The sequence below is a fragment of the Catharus ustulatus genome, chromosome Z (genome assembly GCF_009819885.2).
Source record: "Catharus ustulatus isolate bCatUst1 chromosome Z, bCatUst1.pri.v2, whole genome shotgun sequence".
NCBI lineage: Eukaryota > Metazoa > Chordata > Aves > Passeriformes > Turdidae > Catharus > Catharus ustulatus.
The window spans coordinates 58,223,616-58,239,443 of NC_046262.2; the positions used below are offsets into that span (position 1 = coordinate 58,223,616).

Below are 15,828 nucleotides of genomic sequence, written 5' to 3' on the forward strand. Positions count from 1 at the left end.
GTCAGCCTCTAGTTTTACCTTCGTAATGTTGAAAGTTATTGGACAATATCTGCCTGAGCAGCCCTGGTGAGGTCGAGCAATGCTCGGCACCCACTCACCCAAGCCCTAGGCACCAAGCAAATAAACAAAATTCTTCTTCCTTTCTTCTTCTCCCCTCAAGAAACTGCACCTAGAAAGTTCTCGAGTGTTAGTGTAGATACGTGCATCTCTTTGTTCAATTATTGTGAATTGGATTAAAAGCAGAGGCACTAGGGTAAGACATAGAGGACACTTGCACACCAGTTCCTGGACTGGACAACCCTGAGCAAGTGATCCATGCTAGACGCTCTCTGAGCTTCAATATCGTGCTGTCTGCCACAGTTTCTCAGAGCAATTGCTTTGTAGCTTAATTGCTACCAGGCCCGGGGCAACAGATTGTTCTTTATTTATAGCCTTAATTTCCTGTTTCTAACCATGCCAGCTGCCTTGCAGTCTCCAGCTGCGCACCTCAGAGCAGAGCTCAACTCTCAACCTTGCAGCTCCCTCCTGGCTGCCCAGGCTACTGTGGGATGGCCAGGTGTGAGAACGCCAGCACAGGAGGCAGATCAAAAAACTGTAAGCCCTACTTTATTGTGGAAATGGGCATCCTGTGCCCAGGGTCATGACAGCCATGGACACAACTAGCCCACAAACCTCTTGAAGCAGTGGTAAGACATAGTCCTTAGGGATAGTCCACTAGGTTGCAGTGGCCAAGGTAGGAATGGTGCTTCTGCAGCCCACTCTAGCCTTCAGTAATGCATCACTCTCAGAGGCAGCGATGCTCCTTCACCCACCGGCATCTCTGACCCCTGGCTCCATGCAGGTGTTTGTGTGGTGTTGTACTTGACCTAACCAGTCCTGCTGGGGCTGGCCAAGGTCTCAGCAGGTGTACACAGCAAATAAATAGATGGCCAGACCCAATCATTTTTCCCACCGGTCTGCACCCCTAGGGAGGACAAAGGAGACCGTGTCGTGGAGAACAGCATGGACCTGCCCACCAACACATTAATTTTCTATCAAGCACTATAGGCAGTGTAATGATGAATGCCATGATAAATCTCCTATTGATGATGAAATATTTTGCTTTAACATTATGGGAAAAGTAGGTCTACTCTGTGTAGAATAAAAAGACTGAGGAAATATATGAAAGTAATGGCAATTTTTTATATTAATTATTTTTTTAAATACAACATACCAAACTACATTGATTCTTTGGTCAAGGATATTCTCAACTCACTTGAAAGTAATTCAGGAAAAAAAGCAAACATTCCAGTTTGTGGTATCCCCAGGTAAGATAAATCATGATTATACCATTGAGGTTCGTTGATGAAAGTGATCACTGTAAGTTTCATAAACATTTGTCACTGCCTGTGGTAATTTGTAATTGAGTGTCTGTGGATGTCTGTCCAGGAGCCAAAATGTCTTCGTATGCATACAAAGAATACTTAAACAAAAGAACACTTTGGAAGGTCTGAGACACCTTTGCACACTTTTTTCTTTGAAAAGCTGTCCACTGATATGTCATCATATCTCAGAATGGGTGTTGGAGCAGAGTAGACTTCTTGTCTATTCCAACTGTCTGGTCTACACTTTTCATCTCATTACTACATCCTTAACTACTAGAAAACCTTTGCTATTCTAAAGCAACAGCCGTCACACGTTTTTACCTGTTGTTTCATGACTCTTTGAAAATTAGTTCATTATCACTTTTTTCTTCAACTTTCACAGTGGTGAAATGCTTAATTCACATAAACAAGGGAGCACTCCTTGGCTCTTTTGTACATTCTCTTAACCTGGAAGCAGAGGTCACCACTGATGTCTTGGTGTGAAGTTGAGAGAGCTGCCCTCCCACACACCTATGGGAGATCTATTCCCATGTGATTTTGTTTTCCCGCATGTAGAACAGAGATAAACAATATTTCTTCACCCTTCTAAAATGTTTTGAGTGCTACGGATGGAAGAGTTAAGCAAGGACAAGCACTGATAATTAAATGATCTGGGTGTCACAGTGAACAAAACTTGTTACCAGCTAACTGGCAGTTTGATGGCAGAAAAGAGAGTAGAAGGGTTCTCTCTGAATTTTGAGGCAAGTTCAGAATAGAAAATTAAAGGGCAACCTGCATGCTATCACCCCCTTGTCTAAATTACACCTAACCTCTTGGTACTCCCAGTTGACCAGAGACAGCTCCATGTGGCGTGAGCTGTAAGAGTAGGTCCTGTTTGCTGCAGATATGCCCAACCTCCACCTACATAAAAAGCCATAGTGTAACAGTGTCCGCAGCATTGCATCCCACCTCTAACCTAGAATGCTTAGCCCTTTAGAAGCAGGAAGTAGGAAAAAGGGGCACCATAGTTTTCTTTGTCTGTTTGGCAATTAACCATTCACTGGCTTTTTTTGTTGTAACATGCACTTCCTCTCTTGTTTTCATTCAAGCTTTGTGCACCATGGAAATTAATGTGGAGAAAGACAAACAGACAGGAGAGACCAAGATTGTCTCTGCTTCACCTGTTGGCCCAGATGAGGCCCATCAAAGAGGATTCAAAGTCTATGATGATGGTTCCAAGGTAGTCTATGAGGTTCACTCTGGTGGCACAGTGGTAGAAAATGGAGTACATAAATTAAGCTCAAAGGACGTAGATGAACTTATGCAAAAAGCTGGACAATCAAGTGTAAAAGGAGGGTATGAAACAATGACTGTGTCAGACAGAAATGTGGTAGCCGATGGAAACCTTAGCCATATGAAGGAGCAAATGCTCTTCAAGGAGGCAAAGCTGGAAATGGTACACAAATCCAGCAAAGGACGTGTTGTGAACCCTCAGCCACAAGACAAACCCTGTGGTGGTGAAACCCCAGAGGCCAGTGCAGATCAGCCGGTGACAATGATATTTATGGGCTACCAGAACATTGATGATGAAGAGGAGACAAAGAAAGTGCTGGGCTACGATGAGACCATCAAGGCGGAGCTTGTGCTGATTGATGAAGACGACGAGAAGTCACTGCGGGAAAAGACAGTGACTGATGTTTCCACCATGGATGGGAACGCTGCTGAGCTGGTCTCTGGCAGGCCCCTGTCAGACACGACAGAGCCCTCCTCTCCTGAGGGAAAGGAAGAGAGCCTGCCCTTGGAAGCTGCCCCAGGTACACAAAAGAAAAAGCGCTGTCAATGCTGTATTGTCATGTGAACACCTCCTCCTTCCCTGCTCCAGGCAGCTCCTGCTCCATCACTTACCTAGACCTCACTGTACTTCTAACTGCAATACTGTGAACTGGAAGTGAATGCCTCCATTGCCTTGCAGTTGGGTTGCTTTCCTTTCCAGTTCTTCAGGAAGAGGAACGCATGGTTATTTTCCCATCAGGCATACTGTTTGGTGTTGGGGAGGGGTTGGGGGGATTTTGGCTTCTTTTTTTCTTTGTGTTGTTGGTGTTGGTGTTTTGTTTTGGTTTTTTTTTTTTTTTTTCTTTAAGACGACAGAGTGAGAGATAAATGAGAAATTGAACATATGTTTTCATATTTATTTGATTTATATATCTATATTTTATATATATAATGAAAACAGTTTTTATTTTTTTTCTTTAAGTATCTGGCAGGCTTGATCAGATTCCTAGGATTTTGTGGGAGTCTGAGTTTCACAGCCACCAGATATGAGAGCCTTAAAAAAATGTTACTTCTTCTTTTTAAGAAAAATCACATTAAGCATTATTTTATAGATCACATTTTTTATTTCTTGGGGGAAGGTTCGGATCAGTTTACTCTTTTGATTTGCTAAAACTCAGACAAGCCTTTCCCAAAAAATTGCAGAATTTTGATTTTTAGTAACTTTCCAGTTTAGTTTGCAGTGTCAGAAAAACCCATTAGCCATTTCTGCTTATTGGTGATACCAGAAGTGGACCTTAATTATTCTTTCTAGAAAATGTATGAATGATCATTTTGCCTTATATAAATCTTCCAGATTACAGTATTGTATATCCACTTCACCTCCCCAAATTACAGTTGAAATTGACATGAAAAAGATGCAGTTGTCACACCAACAGAAAGGAAGTCACTCATCAGAGTTACTTTCAGTATCTCTGCCAATGTTTATACCTGAAGTTTTCCTGCTGAACTCTAGTAGGAGAGGGATACTGCTTTCTATTTCCCTAGAATATAAATGAACTTTTCTGACAGTCTGACCCTGTTCCTGCTGGATTCAGTGGAGAACTTCTCAGTGCTGAGAATGGGGGCAGGGCCAGAGTTTTCTTTTGTAGTTCTTAGGGAAATGTAATTTCTCACAGAGTGTACCTTCAGTGCACCTACATAATGACAAGCAATTGGGTCTGATGCTGCCCTGCTTGTCCAGGTAAAACTCCTGTGGAGGCCCACTGGAGTTTTGTCAGAGCAACTGTATTGGGAGATCCTCTAGCCGCAAGACTAATATTTTCAAAAACTGCTGGTGGTTTTGGATGCTTCATTTTCTAATGAGGGCACTGAAAGATGCCTGATTGCCAGTGTGTTTTTCTTCACTTGACCTCTGAAAATCAGGCCTCTTAACAGCAACTAAAGACAAAAATGTAAAAATATGAAGGCATCCAAAATCAATAGGTCTTTCTTTTTTTCTTGTTCCTTGATTCTTCTAAATGAGAAAGCAACTAGCTTTTTCATGGTGAGTTACTATAAACCTGATTCTTGTATCACACTGGTTTGGCTTAAGCTTGACTTCACTCACTGTAGTGGAGTCACTCTGCAATTATAACTACATGAGTGAGATTAAAAATCAGGTTTTATGTCTTCTGATAGTGTGAACATGTACTGGTGATTATTTTGAAGTGTCTTTTAAACTATCAGACTTTTAAAATCAATAACAGCAACTGAAAAAAAAAACAGTAAAAAATAAAAAGAAAAAAAAGAAAACAACAAATGCCTCTTTTCAGTCTGAGGTGGTTCCTACGATATTTCTGTTCTTTCTTGGATGGTGCTGTTACTGCATTAATTGTTAATCCAGAGCATCTGATTAAACACAGTTCTTGCTCTGTACTCTTTTCTTTCTGTGCCAGTAAAAAATGACACTTGTTCAGTGGTGGTAATATGAGGCACACTGAAAACCTACACATACAAAAAAAAGCAAAAAGTAGTTCTCATGTTAGGTCATTCAGCTGTCACTATGGAACTGGTCAATGAAACTTCTCATCACTGCCCAGGTGACTGTCAGACAAAAAAAAGCCCAAGCAAGTAGAGAAAAAAGCAAGAGTAGTAAAAGACAGTCTCACCTCTTTGACACCTGCAGAAATTTTGCTGACCTCCATACTGGCAGCAGTGGCAGAAAGGAACAGACTTCTACATGCTCCCTTTGCCTCCCCTGGGGGCATTTGGTTGGGAGAAGGACCAAACTCACCCAGAGAAGCTGTGCGCATCATTCTTTGACTCAGGCTTAGGTGGTTAAGTTTTATCACAGAGGGGAAAGGCCACAGAGCCTTATATTGCAACAAAAGGAGTGGTGGCTGTTTGATAGAAGCTAGGAGCCTGTGTGTGTTTTATTGGCTGAGTTGTGTGGGTTTTGGTTGGTTTTTTGGTTTTGGTTTTTTTTTTTTTTTTTTTTGGGTTGTAGTGGTGATTGGGTGGTTCCTCCCCACCCTTTTTCCCTTTCTCTCTTTTTTCAGAAATGCTAAGCAATTACAAATCTAAACAAGACCCTAAGTTTCAAGCCCAGTGTGGCAGGTGAGGCTGTCCCTAGGCAGGTTTAGGAGCCCTGCAACACTAAGGGTAAAGCTCTTTCTGTCTGGTATCTACCTGTGGCTGATGTGGGAGCCCGGCGCGCTTTGCAGTAGTTCTGTCACTATGGGGCCTGCTCACCTCACCAGTAACACCTGGAAACAAATCTCCCAGCCACCTCCTCCTGGCATGGCCAGTCATCCTGTTGCTCACCACCTTTTCCTCTCTGGGTGTGATGCCACCCTCACAGCCACCCTGGCCTCATGGTGTCTTCACAGCCTAACCTTTTTCCCCCTGCCACTCCTGTCCCCGTATGGACTTTTTTTTTCAAAACTTCCTTCTTGGGAAATTCGGGGTATCATAACACCCTCACCTGTCCCTGTATCTCTTGAGCCATGTGCTCCCCTTCCAGATGACCTTCTGGCTCAGCACCAACTCAGCATTTTGGGGATGACTCCCTTAGCAACCAGCTTTGGGAGATGCTTGCTGACGCTGGGACCAGAACGTGTCTGAGACCACTGCACCATTGGAGGGACAGCACGGTGGGGAGATGGTGGCACACCACAGTCCAGAAGGGGCCCTTTAGTGGTTAGAAGTAGAGCACAAGCCTTAAACCTTAAACCTCTCAAATACCCTACTGCTCAGTTCTTGTAGCTAACATTGAGTGCCTAGCAAGGCCAGTCGTTTTTATGTGTTCACATTAACTCCATGGATAACAGGCCATGGATAACAGGTCCAAGAAAGCTAAAGGTTCTCCTGCACAGCGTTGCTCTTTACAGGTCAAAGGCAGTTCCCCATCTGAGGTCAGGAAAAACATGAAATAGTAGCTAATGGGTCTGAAATCACAGGGCCTTAGCTGAAACATGCTTACTCTAACCATGCTCCTCCACAAGGGCAGCAGCCATACCTGGACATTGCCTTGTCCCTTCTACCGATTCACCTGCAGCCAACTTACAGGGGAATTCAGATGCATTAGCCCAGCTGATGAATGTAAACTGGTTTTCCAGGGATGGTTTGGGCTTTGAAAGGGGTAGTTTTCCCTTTACCTTTAGACAGGATGCTGCCTGTGAAAATCCATGCACAATCCGGCGTGGAGGAAGCGGCCTGCTCTGTGGTCAAGCAGAGAGAGATTTTTGTAAGGATCATTATGGGATGGGTTTTTTAATATTGTTTTAAGCAAAATCCCTGTCTGTTTAACTTATGCCATCACATGTACATTTTCAGTTTCAGCATGAGGGGATACAAAAAAGTAGAGTCAGAAGCTGGTTCAATAATAGCATTTTGACACAACAAACTGCTCGCCTTAACTTTTGTAAGAAAAACAAAGAAAAACCTCTTTTCAGTGTATTTTTTCCTAGACTGGGAAAAAAGTAACCTAGGAAACTTTTTTATATTTTGTATTTTCTAAGTTTCTATAAACCCACTCTCCATGTCGTCCCTTGTTTGCATTCAGGGACCATTTCTTTTTCAAACCACTGCATTTTACTTCCATTCTTTCTTTTTTTCTTTTCTTTTTTTTTTTAAACAGATGAAAATACAAATCAAAAACCACAGCATTATGATTAGTGGCTAGGCAATCTCTTTCAATTACTAGGATATCAATACAGAAAGAAAAGAATTACAGGGTTGTTTTTTTAGTTTCTTGTGGCTGATGTACTGTATGGTATATGTTTACAGAACTCCTCTGGTCTGCCTTTGTGATGTTATCTAAATGAATGACAAAGTAGGTATGATGTGCCATTTGACAGTTTGCCTTAGCACTCTTGGGTTTCCTTCTTCTTTTTTGTACCGTTTATTTCCCTGTTTTTTTTCCAAAAAGTGCAGACTGTATTCCAAAGCTGTATAAACACAACATTATCTTTCAATCCCCAGCAAGAGAAGTGTGCAAAGCCCTTCTCCGAGAAGTGTACCTCTACCAGTGCAGTACGAGACTTCAGTCCTGCAAACAAAAACATGCGTGCCCAATTCTTCTGTGTGTGTAGACCTGTTTCAGTCAGCAGGACTGCTCACTAGAAGAACATTGTAGACATCTGCAAGATCAGGGCATGAATGACCGACACAGAGTCTAGTTTGGGTGTTCTTTATGTACCTACGTAGATTTTATGCACTGCTGAGTTTGCCCAAGGTGGTGTAACCCAAGAGGCTATCTCTAAGCATTGTACTTCTACTGAGAAAAATACAAAATTAAATAATGCTTAGCATCTGGTAGGATCAGGTCCTGAGTCAGCATTGCTACCATCCATGAGCAAACATTTGGAGCGACTTCCCTGACAGCTAATATATTAGTCCCCTGCCATTTTACCTAAGTTCACTACTGATTCTTCACATCTGAAATTATTAAGATACCACAGACCAATCTGAGCAGAAATATAGCATAGAGAGTTGCTAGAGAAATAAAAGGTGTTCTACCTTTTAATTTAGTCAAACATCCAAATGGCATAATTGGAAAGTAAGCGGGGATATAATAGAAAATGTAGTATTTTACATTTGTGTATTTTTTTAAGGAATAAATATTTTTGTAATGAGATACAAACCCTGGATGGGTATTGAGTTTTGGAATATCATCCCTCCCATGACATTCAGCCTTTCAACTTTTTCATACGTTTATGACAATGCCCAAATTCTTGGGATATTTTGTAGACCTAACCACATTTTTTTCCAGGAAGAAGGATCACAACACTTTTTAAAGAGTCAAGTTAGAAGAGTAGAATCCAATATAACTGCTATAGACACAGCTAAATAATTAAACATGTTTCACAGAAAAAGGTGGACCTACACCTTCTATAGCTAGACAAATTTCTTTACCTAGAAAGCCAACACAGTAGGCAATTGCTAACTACTTTCAGCAGAGTGGTATGGCTAATAGTGGAAATACATGTTTTGTCATATTTTATCCAACTTTATATTTCAAAGTGCAAGAGATGGTACCACTGGAAGGAGTTGAACAAATTATTTTAGACAAAGTAGAGGATTTTCCCACATGCTGAGGCATGGATTCTTTGTTTTTTCTAAACTCAGTAAGTTTCAACCAGTTCTTGCTGTCTGTTGAAAAGTTTAGAATTTGCTCAGATTGTGTTTCTTGACCCTTCTGAGCAGCAAGAGTAAACTTTAGTTCTGAGCTTAATAGTTGCAGACCATGACAATATCCGACAAAAATATAGACTGTAATTTTTGTATTAAAAGAGTAAATTCTATGAAAAAGCTGAATTTATTCAGTTTAGAATATAAATAGGTCGACACCTCATCCAAAGAGAGTATAAATCCAACTTGTAATATAAACTTCTATTAACTTGGTTTGTAAATAGTGACAAGGATGCATGAAGTTCTTTAAAATGTCCCACTTGTATTTAAAATTAAACAATTATAAAACTGAGCCTTTTTCCCTGTGGATTCAAAGAGTCTTGCAAAATCAATAGCTTTTTACTTGTGATGGTTCCACTTAGGCCGTTCAGTGGATTAGGAATAGGCCACTTCTCTTAAGGGCAAACTTGTGAAGAATTCCAAGCCCCTTCCTTCAGTTTGCTAAAGCTTCTCTTACTTTGCAGGGGTTTACTGCTACTGTATTTCAAATCTTTCCTGCAATTGTTTCCCAAATTCTTCTCAAAGATGGATTTAGGGGTTTGTTCTAAGAATCTACTTCAGAAATTGAATTAAAAACCCTTAATTAAGGTTTTAGGATTAGCTAAGTAACTCAAGTTCACTAGTTTTGTTATATTTATACACTTCTAAGTTGCACTGCTATGTTAGTGACTTGTACCAAAATTTAGACCTTGTATATCTATTCATCAGGTCTGTAAGACCTAAAGATTTGCCCATGAGCATAAAATCAAGCATCTAAGTAATCATTTTAATGGAATGACCCCGACAAGTAAAATTTAAGCACATGCACATATGTGTACAGGGTCTGGTCTTTAAGCAATATGCTACAGACAAAGCTTATGCTGCTTTAACTGTGTCTTCTCATTAGTTTAATTAGAATTTTAAATGGTGTTGTGAAACTAGTGCACTTTTCTGCAGAGGGTTTTAGAGCATGGTCTCCTTGCTGACTGTGTTTGAGGAGACTAACACCCTCCAAGAACTTCAAAATCCCACTGCCTGGAGATGCAGGGGACAAAGGAGTAAACTTTATATCTCCACACAAACACAACAGAAAAGGCAGTATAACTTTTATTTCCAAATTTTTGTCTCTACACACCTCTGCCTCATTCTCTGCATGTCTGTGCTTGTTCTCATTCTGGACACTATGGTTCCACTAATCCTTTTTTCTTTATCCCTCTGCTTCCCTTTTTCTGGTCTCCTAGAAAAAGAGAGGGAGAAGAAAGGAGAGACCAGACTTATAAAACTCACCCTAGACCTGCTGGTGTCAGTCCTAAGAAATTATGGTGTCTTCTCCTCACTATTTTGACATTTTCCTTCATTTTCCTAGATTCTTTGGACATGTTTGATATTAAAGGAGCACTCTCCCTCTCTATTCATCTGGCATCTCTTATGTGTTGCCCAAAGAGTGAGTTCCATTAAAATCTCTCTATTTAGGTAAATCTACTGTCTCTCTTACTATTCCTGTAGAACACACTATGCCCCTTGAACTCGTGTGAGCCAGATGTATCCAGGTACATAAAATATCAGCATCCAGAAAGCAGTTCTTACAGCAGCAGAAGGCAATCCACCCCCCCCATATGTCAGGTTGCTATTAGCAGGGCAAAAAAAGCCTGGAGAAAATGTGAACTTCCCCCACAGACTGATCCAGCGTGCAAAAGTATTCTCAGTGAAATTAGCTGCCAAGAATCTACTGATATCCCTCCAAGATAATACGCTTGTTAAAGAGAGGCAAACTACAAAATTAAGAAGGTTTTGTGCAACCATATAAAGTCCCAGTTGAACGTGGTGCCTGAGGTACACTAACCTTAAGCACATACTTGAAGTGTAACACATACTTAGCACTGTGCAGGTTAGGGATAGCCTTGAGGATGTGTGAAGATCAGTCAGTATTTATGATTAAGGTGCTCCACTGATGATGGTCTCAAGTACTGTACCTCTTATTCCTGTTATTTTGCAAGGAACTGCTTAGGGGCAGATACAAGAGAAATAATAAATATGAAAGTTTTTGCTTTTTCATTGACCAAATGAATCTGAATGCAGCAAAGGTAGCCAAGAAGGAGCAGGTCAGGACAAATGCAAAGAACACATTTCTGAAGGTTTTCTGCCCCTCCCAACTATGTCCACTCCATAGACAAAGAACGACTCTTTATAGGGGTTCAAGAAAATGTTGTGTAAAATGCAGCTTTTATGGTGAATGTAGATTGTGGTTGAGATTTTTTTTAAGCTTTAGTCTCCCACTTTCTTTGTGAGCTAATGTAAATAAAATCCCATTTTGTTGGGGAAAAACTGCTGTGCTAACACTGGATTAGAATTGCTGGGGATAGCTGCTGTACTTTGTAACCTGAAGTGTACTTTTTTGACTGTTATGTTTTTTTCTTCAGATTAAAAAATGAGTATTAAAAAAAAAACCAAAATAAAAAAACCAAGAACACTGCCAGCAACAGCCATGCTGTAACTGTGGCTTCTCTTTTTTTGTTTCTCTGTACAGTATTACTAGTAAATAAATCTGCCTTTTCACTGCGCCTATTTCTGTGTCTTTTTACTGTGTTTCTCTCTACCTGCCACTGTTCAAGATACACTGTGATCTCAAGGACATACTGCACTGGAGCTGCCTCTCTCACTAAAAGATTAAAGTACTAACACCACAGTTGGTTTTTTCTCCCTTTCCTCCTCTCCTGTGCCCTGTTGCTGTTATTTTTATGAGATACTTCATACATATTAACTCATCATACCTGTTACTTCTCATTTCTTTTTTCCTTTCCTTCTCCTGTGATACTCTGCCAAGCATATTGTGGACCCTGTTCTCTAGGATCACATGGCACATTTTCATATTTGCAGAAGAAAAAAAAGATTTGGTTTAGCCAGCTAGGCAATATGTTCCGAGTGAACTTACTACCTGACTGAGGGAAGTATTCTATACAGTGTACATAATTTGTGAGAACAAATAATTTGTGAAGGACAGTAAACAGTGGGCGATTTTCTTTCAGGGCTTGTCACAGACAGCATCATCTCTATATCAAGGCTAGAAGAGCCTCACCATAGTCTGACTTGCAGGGGGGAAAATAAGAAAAAATCCTCAAGTAGTTGTTTTATTTTCCCTGAAATGCTGTGTTTACCTGAGGTTAGAACTACAATAGGATGGATAACATAGCTAGACATCATATGCCTCCTTCTCAGAAACCTAAAAATTCATCTTAAACTCTGATATTTAAGAATACATCTCAAATTGCCCACTGCTACACAAGCACCCACTCTCTGTTCCTCTCACTCAGAAGCCATACGGGTAAAATGTATATATATATATACACACAGAGGCCTTTGCAATATGGTACTTTTTAGCATCACAGAAGAGAAAATGGTCCGGCATTTCTGCTTTATAATATAGTCCTGAAAGTTTTGCAGTACAGTAATTTCACAATTACAAGCTGCACTGACTATAAGCCACATCGCCAGGTGCTGGCAAACATTTCATTCTTTGTCCATGCACAAGCCGTACCCAATTATAAGCCACTCTGTCATTCGCAGCAAGGACCCGCATGCAACAAAGTTGCCAAATAGTAACAGAACTGCGGCAGGGCGGGGTTTACTGGCTCGGCTCGGGCCATGAGGGCTTGGGGCTGCTGACAGGGCTGGGTGGCCCAGCTTGGCGCTGCCGCTTGGCAGGGCCGCTCAGGGCCAGCCGCCGCTGCCACCCCAGCCCGGCACTGCGCCGCGGTGGCAGGGGGGCATGGAGCCCACCAGCACCCACGGCGGTGGTGGGAGGCGGGGATGGAGCCCCCCCACTCCCGCGGCAGCGGCATGTGGGGAGGGGAGCCCCCTGCCTCCCCCCAAGCCCTGGGGTCAGCAGGAGGGAGCCCCCCTGCCTCTCCTCACTCCCCCCCCACCCTGTGCTGTCTGCACGGAGCCCTGCTCCACCTGCCACACAACACAGTAACCAATTTGTAACAATCACATAAATGCCGGGTTTTACCGGCAGGTGCTCGACTTGGCAGTTTGCACTGACTCGGTTTGCACTTTCAGGGTTGGAAATGTCAGAAAATTATTCACATATTAGCCACTCCTGAGTGTAAGCTGCATTTCCAGTGTGGGAGCAAAATTTTGGTCAAAACAGTGCAGCTTGTAATCATGAAATTACTGTAAGTGGAGCCTCATATTGTGTTTTTTTCCTACTTGTGTTCAGTGACAGAAAGTCAATTTGTTTGACTGTCCAAGAAGAATCTGTGAGTGCTGGGAGAACTGGCATGGTTCTGTTATCAAAGGCCTAGAATTAATTCAGCTGAGTGAAATTATTATAATTGTTTCAATCGCTTTGGTTTTGCAAATACCTTCCTAATTCAGAATGTGTGTCAACATGGCAAAAGGAGGGATCATGAATTGTGTTAGCAGTAGTGTCTGTGAGAAACCCATGAATTGGCAAGGCCATTATCATGTGCAGCTAACTTAGTGCTTAGGCACTTCGAGATATATATATCAGATACATATTAGATCTGTTAGCACATACCATGGCCTGTGACATACTCTTATTTTCATTCCACCTCACTTTATTCCATAGCCATGAGAAAATTTTCATTTTCAGCTGATAATTCCTCTGCTGTACAAAACTGAGTCATCCAAGTAAACACCAAAAACAGATTAGACAATTTTAATATTGCTGCTGTTACTAAGCTTTCAGAAAAAAAGGTATTTGCATGCATTTCCCATTTTAAAATTTCTAAGGGGAAAAAAAATGGTTTGGGGATATTTTTAATAAAATGTTTAGCAGCTGGTCAGACAGCATGACACTCACCTGAAGCTCTTCTGGAGTGGTTCTGTGGAGGTCAGGGACTTCACAGGGCATATTCAGCATGTAGTAGGCCTCTCAGGTTTTGCTTTTTTTCATTTTTTTAAATAGCTTTGTGTCCCTTTGATAACAGAAGGAAAATAGGTGCTTATTCTCAAAGTTCAACATTAGAGGTATTTCAGAAATTTGAGGGGGATATGGGGAGAAAATGGAATAGCACATTTTCAGAGAGCCCCTTTACTTTCCTGCAAGACCCTCACAACCTCCCCTTGCTGTCTCAAAATTCATACCAATTCTGCAACATTTCTTACTTCACACTATGATATTTTCAAGGTTACATGAAGAAAGTTTTAACACTAGTAACTGTAAGAATTGGTAATAAAAAAGGGACAAGAAGTTAACAACAGTTTTTACTCTTCCAGGACCTCCATTTGCAGTTCTCATGTACTGCTCACATGTCCATTGTACTATGTACAGTCACATATGAATTTGCTGTGACTGCTCATGGGGAAATAGAGGCTGGTCTCTGGAGGAGTTTGCAAAAGCACAGCATTTGGCACAGCTGTGCAGGACACCCTCTATGTGTGATAGAATAAACTACCTGCGTTGTTGTCACAAGAGTCTGGTTGACTCACATCACCTTCTCAAATGAGACAAGGAAGGAGATACTTGTATAGAAACAGAGTTTGCTATATCTGACTTGGAGGAGGGCACTTCCTAAAATACAATCCAAAATTAGAATTAAGGGGGAAATTAGCTGTCTAAGAGAGTGATTGGATCACTCCAAATATGGGGCAGGGAGGAGTTGTGTTGGTGCACAGACACTGGCATGCACACTGGTTACCAGAGAAAGAAGGGAATTGGCTTCTATCTATTATACACAGCAGTTCTTTCTGGTGTAAGGAAAAGAGGTGTCTGGGCTCACTGAGCACTGATAAAGACACTGGCTCAGGTCCTGAGAAACATGATTTCTAGTTGCTGCTACTCTGAGCAGTTCAGCATGGCCTTACAAAAAGTCTCTCATCTGCAGATCTCCAAGGTATGGAGGGACATAATCCACTTGATTTGGATGAGAAGTGCAGGTACCTAAAATACTCTGTGAGTCTGAAGTTTTTTACATATTACATTTGTAATTTAGGATGCTTAGCACTATCCTGCCTTGTGCAGCTCTGGTGATGTGGCTGCTGGTGTATGTCACAAGACTACACGAATGTGGGGCATGCTGTGGGTACACAGCATCATAAAATATCTTCTTACTGCTACCGTTTAGTAGTGGTTCTGCTTGTAACAGCATTGCCAAACCAGAAAAAAATATAGGCTGTATTGCAATCAAACCCAGCCAATTACAGCAATCATGCATTTGCTGGGAATGATTGGTTTGCCATGAATTAGGAGAAGAATTTAACTGTAGCATGTTTGGTGGCTTGTACATAGGAAAACAAAAGGAAAATAGGTGAAGGGAAAAAAGGAGACATGCAAAAATGGGTCACTTTCTCAGACACGACAAATCAGTTCAGCTTCCTTTTTGAGTATTTTCACTGTATGTAATGCTACACTGGCTACAGATTCCCTTCGGCTATAGATGAATCCCCCAGCAGTAGCAGCAATATGGTAGCTTTTGTGGGCAGGGGGAAGTTGGTTGAGCTAATCAACCCTGCTGTAAAAGAAGTTATCTATTCACTTGAGTATAACCCCATGCTAGAATGACTGTACCCGTAGACATCGTTTCATTGTGGTTTGCGAGCATCCTGTGGCTTAAAAGGAAGGTTTCTGCTTAGTACCATCAGGTCTTGATCATTATATTTCACTGGAGTGTGGTAGATATACCATTCATTTTAAAGCAAATGAGACAACTTAGCCCTGACAATTTTTTAAGTAAATTGTTGGTGCTCAGTTTTTGTTGCATTGTAAGATGTTTTTTCTTAGCATGCTGTGCTAAGTTATAGAAGTATCTTTATTGCTTCAAAAATAAGGGTTTATAGACAAAGGTGGGGTGCTTCCTTGTGTTGACCAACTTAAACAATTTTGTATTGTTTATGGTTAAGTTACTGGTGAGATGGGGTGAAGTGATGAATCTGTTAAATACCACATGTAGTTGTGCACTGAGAGCAGGGCTGACATCTGGAAATTCTCCACTGCTGCTATTTCAGTCTGCATTTTTTTTACGGAAGCTGGAGGTCACCAAGGGGTTAGTAAATTGGGAGAGTTAAGACAGAGACCACCCTGGGAAGAAAGCAGCCCTTA

At 41.3% G+C, this 15,828-nt stretch overlaps 1 protein-coding gene across 6 annotated transcripts in view; it reads left to right on the top strand.

Annotated features, from left to right (window-relative positions):
• The window catches only part of PALM2AKAP2 (PALM2 and AKAP2 fusion), a 268,357-nt gene that overhangs the window by 121,274 nt on the left and 131,255 nt on the right, over positions 1–15,828 (top strand). For 4 of the 6 annotated variants that reach the window (XM_033084949.2, XM_033084951.2, XM_033084950.1 and 1 more), the window contains one exon: positions 2,453–3,157. The exons of the other annotated variants lie outside the window; for them this stretch is intronic. In XM_033084949.2, coding sequence (XP_032940840.1) covers positions 2,453–3,157 — 705 coding nt within the window. The remainder of the gene's footprint in view (positions 1–2,452; positions 3,158–15,828) is intronic. 6 annotated transcript variants of the gene reach the window in all.